The sequence below is a fragment of the Aplidium turbinatum genome, chromosome 10 (assembly GCF_918807975.1).
Source record: "Aplidium turbinatum chromosome 10, kaAplTurb1.1, whole genome shotgun sequence".
In the NCBI taxonomy this organism is placed as follows: Eukaryota; Metazoa; Chordata; class Ascidiacea; order Aplousobranchia; family Polyclinidae; genus Aplidium; species Aplidium turbinatum.
In genome coordinates, this window is record NC_137481.1 from 4,333,223 (window position 1) to 4,359,615 (window position 26,393).

The 26,393-nt window shown below is 38.1% G+C and overlaps 1 protein-coding gene and 1 non-coding gene across 2 annotated transcripts; both read right to left on the reverse strand.

Moving 5' to 3' along the window:
- Window positions 1-3,014: 3,014 nt before the first annotated feature.
- On the reverse strand, window positions 3,015-5,528 carry LOC145778778 (uncharacterized). The gene is made up of 2 exons (XM_082590355.1): window positions 5,058-5,528; window positions 3,015-4,794 (listed from the first exon to the last, which is right to left on the reverse strand). The coding sequence occupies exons 1-2, from the start codon at window positions 5,446-5,448 to the stop codon at window positions 4,778-4,780; spliced, it is 408 nt and encodes a 135-aa protein (XP_082446481.1). The 5' UTR covers window positions 5,449-5,528; the 3' UTR covers window positions 3,015-4,777.
- Window positions 5,529-12,493: 6,965 nt separating this feature from the next.
- LOC145779165 (U6 spliceosomal RNA) lies at window positions 12,494-12,600 on the reverse strand. Its single transcript, XR_014290517.1, has one exon. It is a non-coding gene; the product is annotated as a U6 spliceosomal RNA (small nuclear RNA).
- Window positions 12,601-26,393: the final 13,793 nt, after the last annotated feature.

The window sequence follows — 26,393 nt, forward strand, 5'->3', positions numbered from 1 at the left end:
AGTGTCATTCTAAAAATAAACGTGTTGTATAGACTTCAAAAGTTGTATTTAAAATTTTAAATTATCAAACTGCGTCTTTGATATTGATTGCAAATTATTGGGCTTGTTTTTGTGTTGATTTTCCTGTTGTTTTTTTTTAGATTCATTTTTTTGTTTTAAAAAAATAACCTGGCATCACTGGCTGCTAGTTTTGTGTTTTTTTGGCAGAATTGGATTAATTCTTCTAAAGCAGGAGTTCTTAACCAGGGCTTCACGCACCACTAAAGGGTGCGAGACCTGTGCCTAGGCGGTGCGGGGATGCTTAATTACCAAGGTTTGTTATAATATGACGTACCGTAAGAAGCAAAGTTGTTTTACCAGGTTTCAACAACAATTTCAAACTGTAGGTGGCTATTACTTTTCAGCCGATCCTAGGAGGGGGTGCGAGAACTGGTTGGTAATTTCAAGGTGGTGCCGACAAGGCAAAAAGTTAAGAACCGCTGTTCTAAAGAGTTGACAGTGCAATATTTAAGGTGGTTTTGATTTCGAGATTACATTATTAGAAATTAGCCTAGTCATGTAATTTGAACGTACCCGATGATATGTGAGTTTACCGTATCTATTTTAATGATAAACAGTCTAACTTTGGAAGTTTTATCATACGAGGAATTGAGCTGCGTAGTATAGTGGTTTAATTACTTTAAGTAAAAATTTGAATAAAACTGGCAACATTGCAAATGAGGTTAAAAATGATAGCCTACTATCAGCAGCTGTCATCAATTCGTACAAAAAAGTTTTAGTACAGATAGAATACCAAGTTAAGTGGAAGGTACTTGAAATGCCTTTTGATAAAGTAACTTATCACAAGTTTAGTTTTTAAGTAATGTGCAAATTTCTAAAAATCTTTCATACGTGGAGTAGCCTCAGCCTATATCTAGTGATAAACAAGCCACCATTCTTGAACTTTTATTTGTAAGCAGGGGCGCCGGAAGCAGGGGGGGCGGATGCCCCCCCTGCCCTTAAATTTTCTGCAGATGGAGGGGCAGGGGGGGCAATGGTGCCCTTTTAAAGTCATGTAAGCAACTGCACATTTTGCAATATCACAAGTTCTGCTATTCGCTTTTAGCCTAATAATAATCTTTCATTTTTGCCTCAAAATAATATTTACGGCAGAAAATTTTGCAACACAGTACAGGCCTTAAAACTCGTTTTTCTTTTGGAAGCTCCTTCTCGGCGGCCAAATCTGTGTGCTTGGAGGCCAAAATACAAAATAAAAATAACGATAGCACAAGTAAATAGAATTAAACTTGCAACAATGTTAAAATGATCACTTAGCGTTGTTGAAGTCTGGGCCTGGGCGATGTCCTACAATAGAATCGTTGCACCACGCAATAACTGCTTTATCGGGATTGTAATCCAGTACTGCGGGACCATCTAACGACACTCGCACGAGTGTCTCCAATGTGGCTGATTTTAAAGAAGTTCGCCACTCCCGTAGAATTCTTTTTAGCAACGAAAAACAACGCTCGACATAATTGTGTTGACGATGACGGCAAGGTAATAAAATAAGTATTTCAATGATGTGAAGGACATTACTAAAAGAAGCATAATTTTTGCAAAATATGATCAAAAAATGTTTTCCCCTTGGACGTCAACTAACCTAGTTCTCCTTTTTAACAACGATTCAATGTCCGACAACATCGAATCGACATAAAGACGACAATATTGCCAGCCGATGTAAATTAGCACTTCGGATTAAGACTTTGTTAAGATAAACGTCGAGAATTACAAACAAGACTTACAGCGCTGGTGATTGCAGCTGGATATATTCCATCAATAACAAATATCCCGCACAATGCAACAGTGGCGATTATGACTCGCTGACCTAATTTTGCGTCTCTCTTCGATACTACATATTTTCGACAGTTAATCCACGACCATTCTATTGCAAAATTAAATAATTGGTTAGAAGAGACCGGCGGCCAAACTTGGCCGATTGAGGAGGTAGCACCGGCGGTCATTCAAGCACTACTTAGCAGCCATGGCCGCCGGCTGCTTTAAGGCTTGACAGTAGGTTACATCATTATAACATAGCATGATGCCCTTCTTTGTATACTGGACACTTGTAGGCTATCATTACTCAATACATAGTGAGATGATAGATTAGCATTATCGCTATATCTTAAAACTTGACAAAAGATTTGCCTTTTAGTAAAAAAAGTGCTCTTTTTTCTTAATCTTGCCCCCCCAGTCAAAAATCGTTCCGGCGCCCCTGTTTGTAAGCGCTCGCAGCTTTATACTATCTATTTACAAACTATTTCACATTAGCGTTGGTTTTGTTTGCCGAAGTTCGTTGGCCTGTTTGTCACCACTGAGCATTCTCAATCTAAAGTCATAAGAAAGGGTAACAATAGAATATTACTTACTGTACCGTAGGTTGAAATAGTTGTGTTCAAATGAATTTTTTTACCTGGCAATCTTAACTTTCTTTCACTATAGGATGGCAAATTTGAGGGAATAGTAACTTATAATTTACGATAACTTAGTTGACGCCAAAATATGGAAAGTTACAATTATAATTCTCCAAATGTCGGAACTCTTCCTTCAATGGGAGCAACTGTAACTCCTCAAGATCAGCCTCCTGTTCCAACGTACGAGGTTGCGTCACAATACCAACAGCAGTTCATCCAGCCTAATTATCCCCAGAATCCACCTCCAGCATTCAGCGCTCCGCCTCCAGTGTATTATCCCCAGCCTGGTGCTTATCCAATTCAAACTCAAGGGTTTGCGGTTCCTCCGGGACAAATGGGAATTCAGCAAGGACCAATGGACATGACTCAACAAATGAACAGGAAGGCCAGAGACCATCAAAGAATGATGAAAACAAGAATGGTTATTAGCGTAGTATCAAGTCTTGTGTTTATTGCTTTTATAATTCTTTACTCTTTCGGCATATTTTGACTTCCTTCTGCTTGTAGGACGCAAAGTTGGAATAGAAATTTTATCACTAGACTGTTGAGCACAATTTTTGACGAACTTGGTATTCTTTTTAAACAATTTTTTTTTTCATAAATTTTTATTACATGTTGAAATGAAATGCATTTTTGTGGTATGCCGTTGGAATAACCCAGCATAATTACAACACAGCAAAACCATTTACCCAAATTCCAGAGTTCACACTTTACTGTACTACGGTAAGTTAGGCATTCAGAAAAACGCTACGTTACCTGCCCAATATTCTTAAATTTCAAGCAAACCCTTACAGTACAACCTATTTTAAATTAGTAGTTGCTCAAACTTCATGCTTTCAAGACTAGCCAAAATTTTAAGTTATACAAAGTTAGTCTGAAGCAATTTGTAGCCAAATCATATTGCAATCATATTTTTGGTTATTTTTGCACAACGTTATCTGAAAAGAAACTAGAAGTTTAAGAAATACAGTATTTGACTTAGCATTAGACACTAAAAAATGCAAAGAACATCTAAGATTTACCAACAGTATCATGTGGTAAATCCTAGTTTCTTTCTAGTTTGAGGTTTTGTATGAACGTTAAAATTTACAAACATTACGGTGCTTTGACGACTTGATAAAAAATCCTTTTGGATTAATTTGAAGTTGAAAAATTGCCACTGAAAATAACACTTTTGTCGAAAATTCACACATCTGGCAACATTTAAATCATACACTCAATTTTCTTGGTAGGTTTATTGGACAATGGACATCCTGTACATGGTACTTCTAGATATCCCTGTACTAAGGCTATAACTTTGATTGTACTGCATAGAACACTAAGCAACATTTCGTCATCAATTTCTCACAAGTTGGATATTTTGCTTTCTTGTTCAGCTTTAGTAGGGCTCAATCCAGCATACAACGTAAGCTAAAAAATATTAATTACAAACGCCTTGTCCTCTTGTGCTTCAAGTTCTTTTTTTATTGGTTTTGCGGCGAATTTTACAGTAGCGTATGTACTTTCATAACAAGAGCATATATTTGAAACGGTTTGGACAAGAACATCGACTATTGGTGAACAGTGATATGATTGATATCAGAGTGATACGCGAAGTCTAACTCGAGGTTTGCAGTTGCAACTTATGATACCTTAGGCCGAGGACCACCAACATCGTCAAAAGTTGCGTAATTTATGATAAACAAAAATCCCTTTTATTCAGCATGAGCACGGCATGCATAGCTTACTTTAAAATAAGTGATCAAAATAATACATTTCTGTTTTCTGAATGTAGCTGTGCATACCTTATTTTTGATGCTACAGCACTAAATTACAAAAGTGGAAAGGCCATTGTAAAGTCATCACATGCAAAGAAAGGTAGCCTAGGAACAATTGGAAACTTAAGTTGTAGAAATTGAGCTATCACCAAAAATATGTTGCATAATGGTTAATGCTTGTCCCCGCGCAAAAGTTAATTTAAAAAACGGCTTCATTTCTCTATAGCACACGCTGGTGCGTTTTTTAGATAAAAAAACAAAAGACAAAAAAACGATTAAACAACATTGAAAGAATTTTTACTTGGTTTATCTCAAAAGTGGTTCTTCAACTCAAGTCTTCAATTAACGATCTAAGATTTTTGGTGTCATCAAAAATTGCTTTAACGTCGACGTCCTCTGCGATGTAGGCGCCTTCGAGCTGCGACATGACCATGAGCGCGCGTTCTCCCACCATCGCCAGCAAAGCGAACAGGTCGTGCTATGGTCATTAGTGCTTGATCACGCGTGGTTGCAAAACCAGTTCGACTCTGGTTAAAATGAACGCCAATACAAGCCTGACATCGTGGACAACTATGCTTGACACCGTCCTGGAAAAGAGAATACAAAACGCAACATACACAAGGCCAGAATATTGGCGACAAAAGCATGCAAACAAGGCAGCAAATCTCACCACAAAGACTTGCTGAATCTTTTTTTATGTTTCCTTCTGTTTCAGTAATTACTGATTCTTTACAAAATTGGCAAACAAGATTAACAGGCGTTCTATCTGAATGTTGAGCATTTGTAGTAATTGCTCCATTTACAACTTTAGTATAAACGCTAGTGGGACCTAAAACATTTACAAATTCACCATTTTGAATGCCTTGAGGAATAGCTTGTTGCATTGTTCCAGGTATTGGTGCTTGCTGAAAGGTCATTGGTATTACCGAGGAGTGATTAAATCCGACAGGACTGGAAACAGAACCGTGTGAAAATGTTTGAAAGTATGGGTTCTGTTGATTTGGCATACCAGTCATCTGGAAGGTTTGTGGTGGGGGAAATCCCCCATTTGTATCTGTGTAAGGTGCTACCATCGGAAAAGCTGCTGATTGAGGACCTACTGCTGGTGAAAACGGCATTGAACTAAATCCTTGAAAGGGAGTGTTTGCATTATTTTGAACCCATGTTGGGGGATATTGTAGAGGTGCGGCGCTGGCTTCTTCATAGTTAGGTGGAGGTAATTGAGCAGTTCCATCTGTCATTTCTGTATTTTCGTAAGTGCTGTTATTTGTTTAAAATAGTTGCAAAGATTTCCATACTTATTGGCCCTTAAAATGGATTTACATCTGTAACGATATTTTTGATTCTTTACTACAGTAGAACTCGGTTAATCCGGATCTTCGCCTAATCCGGATAAAACTGGAAGTACAAATGATTTGTAATCTTTTTCTTAAGAAAAAGCTTCGGATTATCCGTATTATTTAATCCGGATCTTCGCCTATTCCGGACAAAAGTTGCGCTTTCTCTATCGCTTTATCCGGATTTGCCCAACAGTTTTGCCATTTTATGCTAAAACGTAACGTGGCTTATTGCGAGAAATTTCTTATCTATTGTTCCGTTAATGTGACGTAATAAATTATTACGGATTTCTTCCTTTCATGAACAGTAATCCCTCCTAACGCAAAATTCGTGCGCAAATGCCCAAACTCGTACTGTAACTTGAAAAGATGTCGGTGGAATTTTCGTCGGTATGTTGGTGACGTTTTTCCAATAGAAGACTTTGTTTGACCGTGATTTTTTGTAAGTTTTCCATAGAAACTCGTCTTCCGTAACTGTTTTCAAAAGTTTTGAGTGACTACAGATTATTCCAACACGCATGTCTGAAGATATAACTTTTGCCAGTGTGTTCTTGCGTTAGACGCAGAGTCTGCAAATACATTCGTTTTACATGCATACTGCATTTCAAAAGAATTCTATCGCTAATTTGGTGATTGCCCGTCTCGGAATTGGCAGATGACCACACTAATGCGTTCAATTTCGGTGATTTTTACCGATACCCTTCTATCTAGGTAACATCAGGCTTGATAGAACCGTCATCGCTTAATCCGGATCTTCGCCTAATCCGAATGGAATCGCCGGTCAAATCGAATCCGGATTAACCGAGTTCTATACTGTAGTTTGATTTGATTTCGACAACCTACAGTTCAAGAATTATAAACCGAAAAAATAGAGTCACCTCAATTACAACTGACTGTTTTTTTAGTCTGATTGCAAGTGAAAGCCGTCTAGTTTAAGTCATGACTGAGTTTACTGGTTATTAAAAGCTGACTTCACCACCAGAGACTTTAGTTTTGTTTTGAACTTTGATCCTCAGACTGACAAAGCCTTGATTGGTTATTCCTGGTAGGGGAAGGTGGGGTTAGTTGAGTCATGTTTCAGATTTTTCCTTATATTTTTTTACCTATTGTAGATACACCTATGAAACTCTAAGTGAAACAAAGGTAATGAAGTATGCTTGCTACTACCCATTTATCAAAATGCTATCTCATGTTTAATTCATGAGATGCATAACTTTTTGGGTCTCTATTGGGCACCGCCCTCATCTGGTACCTCTGATCTATACCATCAATGAACGTTTATTGTATTCAGGAGTGGGGAATAACCTACTTTGTACTGTGGGCCACAAAAATTATTAACAATACCAGGCGGGCCACATGGCCCTAAATTCGCCCGTTTTCTCAGTCTTTCCCTGAAAAAAGAATCTTCACTGCAACCAGACCCAAATTTTCCTCGGTTATTTTACCCGACTTTATGTCGTTTCTCTAAGAAAATAAAAATAGGTCTTTACCGCAACCAGGCCCTAATTTCTCTCGATTTCGCCCTACTTCATGCCATTTCTCTAAAAAAAGTTTTCATACCGCCTAGACCCAAATTTCACACATTCTATCGAAATTAGTGACGTAAAATCTAATAATTTTCATGCTTTTCCCGCTGGCCACATTGTATTGCTTCGCGAACCAAATTTGGCAAAATTGGAAGTATTTCCATTGGAGACACATAAGTGGTCTCTGAACTAGCTGAATTCCGAACAGAAGTTACGCTGGAACAAGCTTGATGTGCAGCACTAATGTTGGGTGTTTCGAAGGTTGCGGACAACTGATCCGTGTGTTCATTGATTTCTGAAGCACAGTTTTCATCTTGAATCTCAACACGTAACTCTAAAGGTCGGTTGGTCATTTTTGAAGGAGCAAAATCTATGTCAGTGAAAATGTCTCTGTATACAGGATATATCCCTGTTGTCTCAAAACCGGCAGCAATATTTTTGTGGGAAAAAGCATTTTCATAGGCTTGGTTTGTAATGCCAGCCACATCATATATAGCCTACTACAAGCCTTTCCAGGATTATTTATTTGCCAGGAACTCAATGCTCTGTTGTAGTAGGCCTTAAACGGGCCATACACAGCCCTGTCCAAAGGCTGTAATTAATGAGATGTGTGAGGGTGTAAAACTAAACAGAAAAGTAGGCCTAATGGATAATTTTAATCAAATAATAGCTCATTTTGTCCACGTAACTGATTTAATAATGCACGTTTAGCAATTCAAATTCAGAAGTAAGATTTCGGCAGCCTACAACTTGAGGTAGGCTTAGTTGAGTCACTGCCTCAACTAGCCCTGCAGCTATTGACTCAACCAACCCCAAACCTTCCTCGTGACAATTATTGAACATATTATCTATACGTAAAGCTTTATCGGTCTTACGCAAATGTACTGTGCTTAAGATAGCTATAAACTATATGAAACTTTGACGCTATCTTCGCTTACGCCTAGCATAGCTTCAGCATCCCAATCAACATTGAGCTGAAATATATTTACTTTTTAGTCCAAAAAATGGCATTTTGCTGACTGCATAACTTGCACGGCTGCTAAAGCAAGATGGACGCAGTTACCCATAATGCTTATTGTTTCTAGCAATTAATCTTCACGAAGTCATGCTTGGTTAGTCAGAAAACAATGGTGACTCAACTAACCCACTGACTCAACTAACCCCACCTTCCCCTAGTTTCGCATACTTGTAGACTGTAGGCTCTTGACGCAAGGCCGGTTACCGAGATTGACAGAGTGAAGTTTCCGATTGTTGAAGTGTTGTTGCGGGGGAATTATTCCATTCATTAGGTGCCGCTGAATGGAGAACAGTCCTGAAATGCGTTGTTCAAGCGCACATCCCGAGAGTCGAATCAGAGCCGCGTGATCTTGAGCCAGGCGCTTAACCACTGAGCTAACGAGACTCACCTTCAAAATAATATTTTAAGAAAACAATGCAAATTATGACATGCATGCCAATGCAATAGTCTGCTTTTGGCACTTGCAGTAATCATGAAATTTGGGACTTGTGCAGAAAATTAGAGTCACTACAATGCAGTCTACTTTGATTAACTGTAGCATATCTGCTGTGATGCTATTATTATCATACTCTTTTTTTAACTGTAATCTTTTCAACAGCTTTACTGTACATTGTGTTTTTATTTATCGTAGGCCTAGCCTACATCTTTTTCACAGCAGCCAATAACCATATCTATCTATCATATCTTTAGGGTAACGGTATCTAATCGGTAAAAATCCATATGGAAAAACATTCCGAATGGAAAATACCCAAACAGAAAATATCCATACAGAGAATATCCATCGTGGTAGTTGGCCTACATCATTTGAAGGTAGGCCTAATCTGTAATTTTCAGCGGGACTGGAATGCAATTACACTGGACAATGGACATTGTTAGCCTATTCAAAATATCGTTCGAACTTTTATTTCATAATTGATCAGCCTCAACATTAAACAGCCTACCGGTACCGAGTTTTGAACTTTTCATCATGATCGGTTTGTCCTTTCTTTTATTGATGTGGCCTGGCGTTTGTTCTGCTAGCAGAAATCCCTGAGGTGCTGCACTAGGCCAGTCTTAGCCTCTTAGGACTAGGCCTACCGTCTACTCATGTTTTTCCTTTACCAAATTTTAAGCTATCATCATGAAATAAAACTTTCCACGATTAAAAACAAAAATTAATTTCGTATTGGTGTTGATATTTCATAACACATTTACACAATGTCCAGAACTATTGCACTCCAGTCCACTGCAAATTGCTGATTAGGCCTACCTTCAAATGATGTAGGCCAACTACCAAGATAGATGTTCTCTGTATGGATATTTTCTGTTTGGGTATTTTTCATTCAGGATATTTTCCATATGGATTTTTTTTCTGGATACCAACTACCAGGATGGATAATTTCCATTCGGGATATTTTCTGCATGGATTTTTACCTACATTCTATCTTTAGTCAGTAGCCTTCTCTTTTTGCTGACCTAACTCTGACTTGCAGATTACAAGCAAATACGGTATGTTTTTTAGATATAGGGTAAGATTTGTCATTGAAAACAATCCATAAATAAAACATTTCAGGCTGACATTTTCGTTCACATCACCAGTGCTTCCACTTTTACAAAGCTAGATTACCACTTGTATTACCACATTTGTCCTCAGATTACCACATTTTTTGCTGTGATTTTCTTCCCGATTTTAACCATATTTCGACTTACTTATACAATAACAAAGTGGCTATTTTTACTCACTTGTTGCCATGGTTACAATCAGGTGTTGCCAGAGTTAGGATTAAAGTTAGGAAGGGTTAAAGTAGGCTAATGGTTAGACTTAGGAATAAGGTTAGGGTTTTGACTTTTACCCAGAACTAAAAAAAAATTCCAAAATGCAAGTTTTTGTTTTCAACAGCTTTAAACTTTTCACAAATTAGGGCAAAATTCCTTATCTGGCAACGCTATTATTTGTCTATATTTACACTATATAGTGTAAAATAAGGTCTAAAACAACTGCTCAGTTTATTAACAGTACCGGTTATTAACAGTTATTAAAACGTCTGAAATAAGTAAGCAAAGTACTGTATTTGACACCGCAGCTAGAATCTAAAAGACATCTTGACTATGAATATGGTCACCCTACGTTCAAAGTCAAAAGTCAGGATGCATTCCAAAATCAAACCGAAAACAGCCGAACATGTCAGTCGCATGCTATTATAAGTAGTTTTTTGCATATCTGTTCGATTTCGGAAGACAACAGTTTAAATGCTCTTATTTATTGATAGTATTTTATGTCAAATTTTCAATCTTTACAATTTCCAAATTTTGGCAACGTTTCCACACAAAATTTCCATATTACCTCTAAGTTACCACAAATTTTTCATTACCACATTTTTACCACAAGCATGATGAAAATTTCACAATTATGGTAATTACCACAAAAGTGGAAGCGCTGCACATCACACCGGCTAACCTTGAAAAAATTTATTGCTGTGTTGCCAGATTCCACCAAATCAATTTCACCATAGCTACCTCTCAAATTCCACGAACGCAACTCCACTTCACCAACAGTTTTTTTTTTTAGTGCAAATCGACTCCGACAGTTGTTTTGTCAAATCAACGGTTACCTTTAAAAGAATGATTAAAAGGTCTTCACTCGAGCATGGGAAAGTTATTCGGCTAATTTCTTCATGAAATGTAAAAGTAAAAAAGGGACTAGGCCTATTTCAGTTATGTGAGCTTCCTGAACAAGTCTTCTTGCTTGTTCCAGCTTTTCAAAACTTTGAAATTTCTCCAATTCAAAATTTTGTCTCCAGTGACTTTAAGACTTCCCCAAATTAGAGACAAAATTTTCTATCTGGCAACGCTTTTGTTGACTGATCTTGTAAAAGTGGACATGCCAGTTTATGACGTAATAGTGAACTACCCTCTAGTAATTCAGGGGTCACCAACTGGCGGCCCGCGGGCCGCATGCGGCCCGCCACGCTGTATCGCTGCGGCCCGCGGAAGGTATCAGCGTACAAGTATAACCAAAAATACTTTTCTTGAGGAGTTAAAGAGCACGAAGGCAAAAAAATACTTTCCGGGAAGCATATTTTCGCTTTGCATGCGATTCCACACTACTGTACCAAGATCTCGACATACTTCCCATCACTAACTTGCATCAATTAGAAATTTCTAAATTTGTCTTTAAATTTAAAAATATGCTATTGCCAAGCTATTTTGAACCTTACTTTAAGGAAATTACTGAAGTACATTGCCATGGCACTAGAGCTTCTCAAAAAAATAACTTTCACTTACGTAGTGTCAGCTCAAGAAAAGGCCAAGGCAGTTTGAAATTCTTAGGCCCAAAAATATGGAATGATTTACCTTCTGAAGTAGTAGGGGCTACGAGTGTAAAAACTTTCACAAAAAAATGTAAAATTTATTATATGAAAAAACTTTGTCTGTGACTGTTTTTATTGCCACAACATTGACGAGTGTTATCGCAAATTTTTCGGATTGAACATAGTTGATACTACGTAGACCTAGGTCTACTACTCACGAACTAGTGCTAAGTACTATTTATTAACGGCTGTCATCTTATTAACTGTATTCAAGTCGGCCTATAAACTGACTGATTTTGTTAAGGTTTAAAGTTATATACTATGATTAGGCCTACTTTTAGTGTTTCTGTTTCGTCTTTTATGCTAGCAGTTAGAAGTTGTTGTTTATGCATAGTTTTTTGTTTGTTTTTTTTCTCATAACTTACTACTTTTGTAGGGCATGATATTTTTTGATATTTGAATAAAATCACAGCAATTCACTTGACTGTCGCAGCAGTAAACAACTTTTTGTTTTCATTTTTTACGGAACTTAAGCTTAGCCTATCCTATTTTAACGCATATCTTGGTTTCAACGTAATGCCGATGTTTGACATTTGTCACATTAAAAACACGGGAAGCAGCTGACTCGATGACTAATATAGTCTTTCGCTGCTTCCTGTCTGTTGTAGATTCTAGTTATGGTGCTATTTTATTTGCATTGTCTATATTTTGTACCGTATACTTTTCTCGCAACAGACAAAATAAAAGGTTTCTCTCTCTCTCACCGACCGACCAATCAGATTATAGTTCTAGGTGGGGGTTGCTTAAAGTTATTCCAATGCGATGTCCAACCACACCGTCCCAGTGGTTGATTAAAACGTCTGTTTTCGAAATTGCCTGTGAGCATAGGGTTGCTTATTGTTTGCAAATGTCATGTAAACACTAATGTGCGTTTCACCTTTATTGTGTTTCTCGAGCAGTGTTCTCTTTATGCAAGTTTTTGTTGGAAAAATAGGTCGGTGTGCCAACTCAATTTATAATAAATTGGCAAAATATTATATATAAATTTGAAGACTTTTTCTGATTGTATAATGAAAATATTTAGCTTTGTACTGCAAAATGTTTTTTGTTTTTAAAGAAATATGGAACGCTTCACGATTTTGCGTGTCATCCTTGTGCAGGGGCCGTACTAATCTTCTCTGTATCGCTCCAATTTTAGCATATGTACTGCTGAAGCAAGTACTGCAAAATGTTGTTAATCAACAAATTCTTGCCACGCTGATAAGCATCGCAAGTGACAGTTGTCTATAATCAAAGAAAGACGGTTTTATAGACTCTCACAAAAGGATAAAAAACCAACTCATTACTTTTTTTAGAGGGAAGACTGTTCATGAATTACGATAGAATTACGATTTTTCGATGATTTTCACAAGCGTTTGTTTCATGGTGCCTGGTTTCTTTTTCCCTGTTATTGGAGCCTATTTTTCGCTGATAGGCTACGTTTGCAGATCACTATTGTTGCCTGTATTGCGATGTGTCAAACATTTCCTTGTTTACTGAAATTGTTAATTGCAAGATATCTTTTGTGAAGCGAAGTGACAACACCACTCTTGCTTGGCGATGAATATTCTGATGAAATCGCTCGCCTCGCTATAAGTGCGCAAAACAAGTGGCTTCGTTTATTAGGTATTCTTAAAAAAGTCAAAAGTGTTGTAAAAGGAGCTTGGCCTGGCAGTAGCGTTGTTCGATTAATTTTGTTGTTGCGGTATTGTAACATAAATATGAACAACATGTAACGCTGGATACTGGGTACGAAATGCGTTCTTTTCTAGCATAAGAGTCAACCTACCTAAAATTTTATTAGTGCGGCCCGCCACAGCTCTCCTTAGTGCCAAAATGGCCCGCATGCAAAAAAGGTTGGTGACCCCTGCTTCTAGTTGGTTGCAAAGGGATCAGAGACCGAGAGAGATTTCTTTTACTGTATTTCGTCTGCTGCGAGAATAGAATACTGTGCCTGATGGTGATGAACATGATGGTGCCTTGCACCAATATTATTATGTCTTGCACCAATATGGTGATGTCTTGCACCAATATGGTGATGTCTTGCACCAATTCGATGGTGTCTTAAACCAATACCAATATGACGGTGTCGCGAACCAATAGGGTGCGTTTTTGTAGAATGAGCTCTTATTCTACTTCTATGGGGCTGTGCTATGGTTCGAGCAATTTGGCTTTCGTCTTGATCAATTCGAATTGCAAACCCGGTTTTGTTACGGTCGTAATGTACACCAATGCAGGCTCGACAATGTGGACAACTATGCTTGACTCCTCTACGCAACATTCTAAATAGAGAAATGATCAATGCTGGCCAGAATATTGGTATTAAAGCAAAAATGAGAAGACAGCATATTTCGCTGCACCGACATCTGTTCTCTTTATTTAACTTTTCCACTTCTGTTGCCACATTTTCTTTGCAAAACTGACATTCCAGGTTAACGGGTCTTCTTTTAAGGTTGTGAGCACTTACTGGCACTACTTCATTTGCAGTTTGATTTTCCACTCTTTGTGTAATAGTGTTGGTACGATTATCACTGTCTTGTTGCACAATGTGAATCACCGGTGGTTGTAAATTACTTGAATAATGGTTTGGCATCTCTTGCAAAGTGGTGGTGGATAATGCATGAAAGCTAGCATGAGGTTGATTGATTATTTCAGGGTCAAATGTTGGCAACGAATTTATTAAAACTGGAACTGCTGATGAAGATACGTGGTCTCTGTCACTTATTTTGACCGAAGTATGAAGTGGTGAGATGACCATGCTCCCGGAGTCGTCATGCGTTCCATGGATAAATACTGTTGCTTCTGAAGTCTCAGTTGAGGGCCTGGATGACGTTTCTGCGGATTTCATACGCCAACCGCACGCTACCTCATATTTTGGGGGTTGCAGAGAAGCGTCTTCAATTTCATATTGTTCCGTCATAGCTGTAATTTTTAGTTCTCGTTCGCATAAAAATTTTCAATTTACGACTGCAGTTATGAAATTTTAGTGATGACCTTCTTTGTGTAACAGTTTGCAATAGGCTAAGCTGTTTATTATTCACTTATCTTTATCGGTTACGGATAAACTCTGAAAGAAAAAGCAACTGATAAATGCAACTGATAAATGCAACTTCAGAAAAACTTTAAAATAAACTTTAGAAAAACCTAAGATTGCGCGGAAATAACCTTTTAAAATGATTTCACTCACGGGAATTTGTATAGCGCAGGATAACATTGTAGAAAGGCCAAAGTTTCTTCTTATAAGCTGCAAAGTATATTTTTGTTGGTGTGCGACAAACAACAAGGATTTTACAAAGGTTTAAACCTAGATTTAAGTCTAAGCAGTTTACTTACTGCACTAATAGTCTGAGCGTAAAATGCGAAAATATAGGGCCGCCTGGAATAAATTGCGACCTTAACAAATTTGGTATCGTTGGAAAGCTTAATTCCCTTAGTTTAGGATTATCACTCTCCTCCAACCAGGGACCCTTGGCAAAAAAAGTTGTGGCCGTTTTTTAAGCAACACCTTGCGCCGCTAGTGGCGCAGCTAATGTAGCTATGTTTTCAGCAGAAACAGCAAGCCGTGTAAAATTCTGGCAGTCGAAGTTGCTCCGGTGACCACTGACCAGCTTATTAGCCATGTAGTGGTATCCATCTTGAACTCTGAGCGTTGCACAAAAAGAAAAAAAAAATAGCCATGAGGTTTGTAAGTAACTAGGCAGTACTGAGTAGGTTTGGGACAGCAAAGATTCTTGATCTACCACTCTGCACTGGCTGCAGTACTAGCCTAAATATCACAGAACTGAGTACCGTACCAGGCAAGCCTACCGTAGTTTAATTTGTTTTGGGAATTGTTTGCAAGAACATCATTATCGGTACCGTAAGTTATGTCAGGTTATTCATTTAATTTGGTTTGCAACAGAAGTCAAAACGTTAGATAGGGTTCCGGGCAGCAGGCGATACACATTACACAGGTGCACTAGGCCTATAACAGTGTACAGTACGGTATGCTGGGCTATGATGAAAGTTAAAGGAAACAGGTCTAAATGTTTTTTACATGCAGCATGTCTTATCATCTCTAGCTTATGTTAAATTTTTGAATTTACTGTTGTTCTTTTAGTTGAGTTCTCTTTCATTTAACATCTTGGATTTTAAATGGCATTGCATGCAGGTGTGAAGTATTTGTACCAATGAATGCAGTATGGTAGTAGTAGTAGGCCACTGTTACCAGTGCACTGGTGCACAAACTGACAAAGGAAGGGTGTTTATTGAGACCTGGTAGCTTCTAGTGATATCCATGCAACAATACGTTTTCTGGTAATTGCACACACTATCAGTTAAATAAGGAGGCCAGCCTACCAGTAGGAGCTATGGTTCTTGTTACTTCTGAGACCACCTGTAAAGGCTATAACATATTCAGATATAGATTAAGTTTGAAAGAGCAAATGTTCTGTGTGGCCATTTTTTTCCCAGGTCTGATGTTAGTTTTCTCTCTTTACAGCTTTAAAGATTTTTATGAAATACCGGTAATGATTTCTAAGTTGTATAGCTTAGTTTATTAAACAGTTAAAATTGATAGACTAGTTTTCAGATGTTATGGAGATAATTGAATAATGGAAAATCAGAATCAAGCTTTTTGTAATGAAAGTTTATGCATCAAATGCCAATCTCATAATGTATCAAAGCTACAAGAAGTGAAACGAGGTGGACTGAAGACATTAATCAGCTATGCACAAAACATTGGTGACAGTCATCTTTATCAATATCTAAAAGAAAAAGAAGAGAGCGAAAGTAGTTGTAAGGTGCATGAGGTGTGTCAAAAATTACTTGCTGTTTGCTCATGCTTGGAGTGGATGTGATACAACTTCTGCAATATATCAACAAGGTACCAATATAATTAATCAGCTTTGGTAGCAGTACATTTTAATCTTGCTTTCAGTGTTTTATCTATAGTGTTTGTTACAGTGTTTTATATATTTCTGAACTGCTTAAACCATGCTTGTCTGAAAGTATATACATTTTTACCATTTTCTGATCAGCTTTTAAAAGATATGCAAGAATTCAGATGGCAGTCATTACCAAATCTACTCAATATTATTCTAATATTGTAATACTTTTATTTGGAATGCCAATGCATGGAGTGTATGCACACATTATTTGGTGACAAAGATTAATTATGTCATCTGTCTTGTTGCTTAGGAAAGCTGAAGATGTTCAATTACCTGAAGAAGGAAGAATTTCAACAATCTGCTGATGTATTTGGGAGATTAGATTCTACACGTGAGCAAATAACTGATGCTGGAAGAGATTTGTTATTGAAAAGGTTAGTTACTGGTACTGTATTGGTGCACAGTTAATTAAATAAGAAGAAATGAAAATGTTGCTGAGTAGCCTACCAGTCTGAATGAGATTCACCGATGGTAATGCTATATTTTGTTGATCCATCAAGCTTTAGTGCAAAACCTGCCGATTCACTTGGCCAACTACGGTACGTCAAGTACATGCAGATGGTTGCAAGTTGCAACAGCTTCCACTGTTCATCCTGAAAGATTGCCACCCACCGAAGCTGCAATTCGTTTTCATTCCTTCAGAGTACATTTGCAGGTGAAATAATAGTGCGTAGCCTAATGGTATTGTAACACAATACCCGTAATCATTTAGTATAAAAGCGTCTTTGCTCTATAGATTATACCACTTGAAGATATTTTTCAAAAATTGTTTACTGTCGGTAACTTCAAAATATTACAGCAAATTGCGCTATTAAACTGCGGTAAGGAAAAGATGCAAGTTATAGCAAAACAAGTTGCGTTATAATATGACTAGCATAAACATGTGGTGTAGGCTACTACAAATCAAAAATTTTATGGCAGCAAGACTTGATTTATCTAAGTTGATATAAAACTGTTGCTTCAGGTATGTCAGTGGAAGCATCTTGACACTGAAATCTTGGATCTCGCACAATGGGGATGGAAAGCTGACGCAGCAGGTGCAGTTATGCCAATAAAGGCCAATTTAGATCCGGCACCAGAATGGCTATTGAACGTTGTACGATGCAAATGCAAAAAAGGAACAAAAAATCAATGTGGTACAATGTCTTGCAGCTGCAGAAAACATGGCTTAAAGTGCGTACAGCATGTGGAGAGTGTCGTGGGGAAACTTGTTGCAATCTCAGTTGTGTACAAGAAGACTGCCCTGAGGATTGCGACGGTTTGATCATGTTTCAATAAATTATCTGTTCTGCCAACAAATTAAAATCAAAATTTTACAAGTGCTCCAGTGATATTAAAAACGTTCTATTCCGTTCATATTGTACTCCAATGTATGCATGTCATCTGTGGGAAAATTATCATCAACGTAACATTAATCGCCTGCGTGTTGCCTTCAATAATGCATTTAGAATTATACACAATTTGCCTAAACATTATAGCGTACGTGAACATCAAGTCTTGTGCAACATTATAACATTTCATGCATTACTTCGGAAATATGTTTTTTCTTTTGTTGGAAGATGCGAAGTATCCGAGTGGTTAGCGCGTTGGGCTCGCATTCGAGAGCCTGCATGTTCGACTCCAGCCACCCGCACTTGCCATTGTTTCTCTGGGCAAGAAACTTTACGATCATTGCCTCTACCCAGTGATCGATTTCGAGTAATTAGTCCAGTCGTTGAAGCGAAAAAAAGGGCCGAACCTTGACTTAATTGGTGTAAAGCTGAAACTTTGCACAATGTTTCTGTTGATTATGTACATTGACCAAAAAAAAATCCCCGTGAAAATCTTTTGGTGAAAAAAAGTTATCCGCCTTTTTTGAAAATCCGCCATTTTTTTCTCAAATTGGCGGATAAACAAAATTTGAATATTTTTTCGAAGTATCGTCATACTATGGCTTCTTTAAAATATGATATTATCATTGTCACAATTAATAAGCAAGTAGTTACTCAATAACATTTATATTTGACTTTAAACGAAGTGACATTAACAAAATATTATATAATAGCCTGCCGGTACGATAATGTATAATTGTTCCAAAAACGATAATTTTGTTCACTTACAGTCAGGTAAATATATGGTTTGACCCCAAAAAATTGCTACAAAAGGTTTTCCAAAGTTTTTTTCTAGTATATTTCATCAAGAATAATATATTAAAAATCTAGGAGCATCAGAGCACCGGAAAGTTGTCATTTTCAAAATGGCCGCCAAAACAGTATAATCACAATAATTCACTTAATATTCATGCTAGAGCTCTAATTCTGGCGTTTATCCCTAGGTTTAAGGTTTTGAATTCAATTCAATAAGACAATTCAAAGGTAAGGAATTCAATAAGACAATTCAAAATGAAATTAACTAATTAGTTTAATGGAAAGACTTAGCCTATATGAAACAAAACCAATAGTGAAACACTGGCAGTACAAGAATCGCAGACCACTTATTAAGTTATTTACATTCAGTTGCTTAATAAGTCCTGGTCATCATCTTCATCCAGTAATGACTCATTGTACGTATTGTCACAGGCATCAAGTTGCACTGTCCACATGCTGAGGTACAGGGTAGATTATTCTGCCTACAGCTACACCTGGCAGTGCTACAGGCAGTTGCAGTGGATAATCTATAAGAGGGAATCTGGGGCCGCATTCATGTCCGACTCTGTTGTCACAAACTGACTGCCTTTCAGTTTCCAACCCCACCCGTAAGTTTCCATATTACTCTTCTGTCCTAGCCAGACCATTATTTGGTAGTAAACCCTTAGACGGTGAAATTTTGTCGATGACTCAGCAGGTGGTAGGCGTTCTGGTGTCACAAATGATTGGGAAGAGACTACTTTTTTTCTTAGTACTCTGTAGTGCTGACGAGAGGGAATCCGTCCGCGTGCCTCCAAAAATCACAGCCATCGCTTGACAATCTTTGTTCACAATAGATGCTGCTGCCTGCTTTGGAAGAAAGAAGTAATTGGCACAGTCTTTCAGAGTAGCATCCCCCTTTACCAGCTTGTGAAACACAGATTTTCTTACCCACACCAAAGATTCTTGATGTTGTGTCACATCCATTGTAGGCATATAGAAAAAGTAATTGGGAACATAATTCTTCACCCATCACCATTTTTGATACACTTTGTCAGCATTTTCCTTGTCGAAGCGGAAATATAGATCTTTGTTTGCTTGTTGTGCATAATGAAGAAGCAGGACCAACAGAACTGTGTCTTCTCCAATCAACGTTGTCGAGTGTGACACTGCATTAAGAACAGTAGCCTTCACAATCGGCACATCAGCATCCCCTGGGGCATTGATCACTTTGCAGCCTTTAGACTACCCCGAAATGTTTTACTGATCAAGTCGATCATTTTTTCGTTTGTTTATGTTCATGCACATTAACGTCATCCTCGGCCACACCATTCACAATATTGCTCAGGGTTTGATCCTGAGAAAAAGGTAGGCTACATAACCAGCCAGTGATGTCTTCTGCGCTTCATTGGCAAAGCGGAGTTGCATGATTTCAATCCTAGTCTTCTTTGTGATGTTGAGTTGTGATATGTTGTGCCTTGGAATCACACGGTTTGCTTTCTGACCCAGTGTCAAGGCAGCAATCATTCCCATCCCGTGGAAAGTCCCCTTCCCATCCAGGGTGATAATATTATGATCAACATTATCAGCTGCAAATAACATTGTACTTTCGAGTAGGTCTATGTTCTCTAGAACAATGGATTCTGACGCTACACAATCAGCTGCATTCTTTTCAAACCTCAGGACTTCTGCGTAAGAAGAACAATATCCCATACTGTGTAAACTGTAAAGTATCAACAAGAAATCTCGACCTGTACAAATGATGTCCTTGAACAGCAAGACCAATTTGCAATGGTGCAATCACCGCTCGTGGTCTGACAACTTGGCCAATAGGCCTACTTGCAACATTTTGCTTTGTCTTTTCCTACTAATAAGGAACTCAACAGTGTTCGTAAAGTTTCAGGCAAGTGGGCTACATTAGAGCAGGACCGAGATTGAGTGTCGGTTGCGTAGCCGAGTGGTGAAAACGTCTGCGCGACGTTCGAAAGGACGTGGGTTCGACACTGCTCCAGAGCACGCGGCTGTGTCTCGGCACAGACACTTAGGCCTAATGGCAAGCCAAAATAAGGGGAGCAGCTGACTCGAAGACTAGGCCTATATGTCACTTCGCTGCTTCCTGTCGTCTGTTGTAGGCTATCGCATCTGTGATCGCAGTGTTCGACAGCCGTGGCCGAGTGGTTAGCGCGTTGGGCTCGCAGTCGAGAGCATGCATGTTCGACTCCAGCCACCCGCACTTGCTGTTGTTTCTCTGGGCAAGAAACTTTACGATAATTGCCTCTACCTAGTGATCGATTTCGAGTAATGGGTAGTACCAAAATTTAAGTCATAAGTAGAGTAGACAACCGGAAACAGACATTGCCGTCGGCTGCAGCGTGGGTCAGGTGTACGTCGGAAGGCGTACACCGATGCATAGCGCTCAAGTCCGCTTTCCCGCAATGCAGGATAAAGATAAACAAACAAACAAACAAAACAAGTGTTACTGTATGTTATGTATCGCAATGGGGGCAAATAAAACACGATTATTATTATTATTATTGAGTGCGTCTGTGCTTGGATAGTGATCATTAACAGATGGAACACCATTTTTGATGAGCTTTGCCGCAGTTTTAATTATTTCTCTCCTTTGTGACTCTTCATCATCCTCATGCCTTGTTTTTAGGACATGAGATCGGAAGATTTCGGATGTCTTCCCTCTCATAGTGACAATGCAATGAAGGCCCTGACCTTCATTTACATAAATAGATTCACCGCACTATTTCTATAATTGGGTCTTCAGATATTTTGATCCATAAGGAAGGCAATCATCATTTGCTAAAAACTCCTTCATTTTAGATCTGAGGTCTGATATCGTTAAGTGTTCTTCATCATTCTGTTCAACATGGGAACACATCTTTAGAGATGCCTGGTCCTGTTCCTCATCCTTCGGTCGCCCAAATTTTCGACGTTTTGCCTCAGGTACTCCGCCGCATTGCAAGGGTACGTTAAATCCATATATAAAAGTAACACTACAAAAATGATGGTATAAACAGTCTGCAGCATGCAAATCGCTACCGTAGTATTCAATACGACCTTTCACGGCGCATGACCAATCGTCAGAACGTCTCTCACAACACTCTAATATAGTCCTTGCAAAAATATCTGTTTTAACAAAACTAAAGCCAGGTCTATCCGTGAGAACTCGAGTCCCACAAAACAAACAATGAGTCTTACTGTGAAAATTGCCATCAAGAATTCGAACACTTCGTTTCCTCGTGACGCAGGACCCACTTTCCTCTGTTCTTCTTAAGCTGTACATCGATTGGCTTAGTAGGCCTATAACGTTTACGACAGTCTATGTGTACTTTTCGACTAGCTGTCGCAACAGTGTTGTCCCTTCTATTAGTATTGGCAGCATTAATCCCATCAGCACCCTTTTGACGCAGTATACTGGAGGCTTCAGAAGCTTGAATTTCCTTGTCACAGATCGTAATTTCTTTGCAGGCATTTTCCCTGAACTCTTTTTCCGTGTATCCGTAAACTTCCTCCGGCAATCACGCGGACCACAACTTTGCAAATGTGAAATACTTGCAGTATGAAATTTACTTTTAATTGAGCACTAACACTAACAATAATTTCACAAAAATTGAATAATTCAGTATTTGGACATCCGCCATTTTGAAAAAAATGGCGGAATTTCGAAAAAAGCGGATAACTTTTTTTCACCAAAAAATTTTCACGGGGATTTTTTTTTGGTCATTGTGCACAATGAAAAGAACCAATGTACAAAATTTCAGCTTTACACCAATTAAGTCAAGGTAAAACCCTTCAACGACTGGACTAAATGGGTAGTACCAAATTTAAGTCATAAGTAGAGTAGACAACCGGAAACAAACATTGCCGTCGGCTGCAGCGTGGGTCGGGTGTATGTCGGAAGGCGTACACCGATGCATAGCGCTCAAGTCCGCTTTCCCGCAATGCAGGATAACGATAAACAAACAAACAAACTCTATTGTTGCCTCCCTGATGAGGTCCGATTGCCATCGTATATCAAATTATCGTCTTCATTATAATTATTCTATGTATGCTGATATCTAGTTTTGATGGCTGCCATGTCATCTGATTGTTTTTATCGTTCTGAATACTTTCAGTTCTTCTAACTTGCAACACTACCGTACCATTGTCTGTAAACTTGTAACATTAGATAGCCTATTTAGTGAGATTTTGTGCATTTGCAGTTTGTGTATTATTTCGTTGTTGTTGTTCGTTATTTGTGCATTTGCAGTTTGTGTATTATTTCTTTATTTTGTATATTGACAGCTTTGTCTGATGCAAATAAATATTATTATTTGTGTAGCCTATTGCCCAAATTTGAGCTCCCGGAAAGATTCCACTGGATAGTTGAGCTGTACTCCTCAGACATGGCATATCCACTAGCAGTGTGAGTCGAATTTTCACCGTCGACAAGAACAATAGTTACACGCCTTGGGCACTGGCAGCAGTGACCGAGTGGTTAGCGCGTTGGGCTCGCAGTCGAGAGCCTGCATGTTCGACTCCAGCCACCCGCATTTGCTGTTGTTTCTCTGGGCAAGAAACTTTACGATAATTGCTTCTACCCAGTGATCGATTTCGAGTAATGGGTAGTACCAAATTTAAGTCATAAGTAGAGTAGACAACAGGAAACAGACCTTGCAGTCGGCTGCAGCGTGGGTCAGGTGTACGTCGGAAAGCGTACACCGATGCATAGCGCTCAAGTCCGCTTTCCCGCAATGCAGGATAAAGATAATAAAACAAAACACTCCACGGCATAATTATTGAAGTAAAGTTTTAAAAATTTTCGCATTTTTTGTATAATGCCCATAATATAGCCACTTGTAGCGTTTAGTTTTGTCATTAAACCGGACCTGGGGTCAAAATGCCCCCTTGAATCATTATATGAAGCTCCGTTATGTCTAAAAACGATTTTTTAGAACAAATGTATTGGATCTGCAATTATCAATGGGCTGAGAGTAATAGGTAAGCAATTTTAATTTGATGACGTCAGAGTGACGTCATTTAAATATAAATAATATTTTATCATATGTGAGTTGTCTCTTTCTTATACACATAGGGAAAAAAGTTAAAAATGAGCCTAAAAACTTGTGCAAAAGGAAAAATACAGTTTCGCCACTAGCGGCGCAAGGTGTTGCTTCAAAAACGGCCATAACTTTTTTTGCCAAGGGTCTCTGATTGGAGGAGAGTGAAAATCTTAATCTAGAAGAGTTAAGCTTTCCAACGATACCTAGTTTGTTAAGGTCGCAATTTATTCCAGGTCAAAACGTTTTACGCTTAGACTATAACTCTAACCCTATATCCGAAAAAGTTTAATGACGTCATAGAATGTTGACAATAATGTTAAAGGTGGATATATGTGAACCTGTAACCTTTCCAAGAGGGCAGAAAGCTGAAAAAATGCCGAACATTTTTTATTATAAGTTAGTCAGTTGCAATTTTAGCAGTGTCTTGTTTTAGAAGCCTGGGACGTCATTTGCATCGAATCCAAGCTTCTTAAATGAATTCAAGAAAAATGTACGACCAGTCCAATTGATGTCAAGTTATCTTGTTGTGTATCGCGATACCTGCATTTTTTTTTTATAAATTTTGTCTCTTTATATTTGTGTACATTCTCTCCATCACAAATGTGAAGCTTGCAAATTTTTGTTCTCTGTAGGTATCATAGCTGATACAGCCCTCGATGTAGCCTACAATGATGTCCCAATTTGATCGATCTCGTGCGTCTTACCAAATTTTAGTAGGGTTTTTGAAATGTGGTTGAAAATTGTGCAAACATGTGAATATTTGAGCTCCTCTTGACCGTTTTCCTAGTATTTTTCCACTTAAAGATAAATCTTCAAGTTCGCCTTTCTTTATGATGTGACCCAAGAACTTCAGCTGCCGCATTTCTAAAGAGCTCATTATCTGCAGCTCCTGGCTACGGTATGTCTTTGTATTGCTCATGGCCACCTAAAGATACGGCCTGATTTGTCACATTTTGCAGAAATTTCCAGGTTTTTCTAACTTTGGGCGAAAGTTTAAGTAATTTTTTCTAAAAATTAGATTTTTACGCTTTCTTTATTCTTTTCCCCAGATGACACAATAGGTTTTAACATCCTCAGATGTTGAAAAACAAAGAAAGTTTGATTTCGAAGGTTTTAGTCAGACAGTTAATTTTAAATAACAGTCTGATTTTGCGTTTTTCAACTTACTTTTTCTCATTTGCTACTGCTTCCCCAAGGCAACAAAAAAGTTTTTTGTTATTAGGAAACCGCAAAAAGTAAAAACATCTCAAAATATGTCAGTCAAGCACTAGCAGTAGCTGTAATCAAAATCTGCAAAATGTAACAAATCAGGCAGGTGGCCATGTATTGCTACATGCTGGTTGCATGTTTCTGATGAAAGGCTGTTTTAGAACATTAGATTTATCAAGGTTTGTGAGAATGATAGAAACCTCAAAGTCAAACGAAGAAAAAGTTAACTGAAAAAGGCGATCTGGTAGGCCTACTAATATACATTTCCTTTCCTCAAGTGGGCAATTTACTTAATACAGAAGCAATCACTAACAAAACAAATCGATACGTTTTTTCACTAAACTTTAAAATCTGGCTAGGCCAACACTCACTACTGTATTTCAATACTATTTTATAATTGATGTTGCGGAAACGGTTTTCGTCCAATAGGACTCATCAGCACAACTGATTGGAAAAAAATTGCAATATAAATTGAAAGTAGTAAGTACAATTGGTCAGTACAAAACGAAAAATTACAGTTGAGTTCCTGGTAGAAATCGTTGTTATATTTGAAGCTGAAAGAAATATGCCAACCGACTTCAGCCCTTGCAAACTTCAAGTAGCCTAATCTGTGCAGTGTTGCTAATCATGGGTCAATTTTTTTGTTATTATCGTAAACTTAAAATTACTGCTTTTTTTCAACCAACTAACAACTCCACCAAAACTACATTGTTACTCCACCACGCAAAATAAATTTACGTTGAGTAAAGAGTTGCTTGACAAATGCACGAAAAAGTGGTTGATTTCTGTTAGGTAGTCACATTTATAACTAGATTCTTTTAAGCAATGCAGCTTATTTCTGTCAAATTTTGTCAGTGGTCTATGGGTAGCCTACACTATCACATCTCAACATCAACGTTAGTGCAGTAGCTTAACTTACTAAGTGCTCGCATCATTAGTAGGGTCAAAATAGGAAATATATGGGCTGACCCGAAAAAAATTGCAAGAAAACGTTTTATTGGTTTTTCCTTTGGCTTAACCTCAATAGAACAACATATGAAAAGTTTTCCAAGATTTGAGCATCACAAAGTCTGAAATATGACGTCACAAAAAGTGGCCTACTGCAGGTAAAAAATCTCTCTGGACTGTCAATTGTGAACCAACATAGCTGTTTATCCATAATTTGTTGACAATGAATTTATAAAAGAAGTGTCTAGTGTTGTTATTTTTCCATTATAATAGAATATAGATAGATTTTGCTTGTGTACAATTAATATTATGACGTCATTATTATGTCATGATGCCTGTAAGAGATAGCCGCCTCTAAGCAAGCAGTTTCACTGAGCGATTGTTACTAGGGTAGACTGAAAAAAAAAATTTCTAAAAAAATTCCCCTCCAAAAGCCTGGCAAATGGCCTAAAACTGGTTTGGGGGTGTTGCCCGCTAAACTGGTCGAGCCCGGGGCCGATAAAGGTCACGGAAAGGTCAAATTTCATAAAATTGCCGTAACTTTTGAACCAATTATGATAGAAAGGTGAAACTGGTCTTAAAAGATGCAGAAGGGCAAAGTTTCTATCTGTTGTAAGAGTAAAGTCTTATCTATCTTCTTCAGAAATAGAAATATTTCCAAAAAACTGCTTTTTAGAGGTCTGAGACAATAAAATATGGAACAAAACTTGTATCAGGTAGCTACACTGTGCA

Excerpts from the sequence above, each read along its gene's own strand:
- LOC145778778 (XM_082590355.1), bottom strand. The coding sequence starts at position 5,448 with ATGACAGATGGAACTGCTCAATTACCTCCACCTAACTATGAAGAAGCC.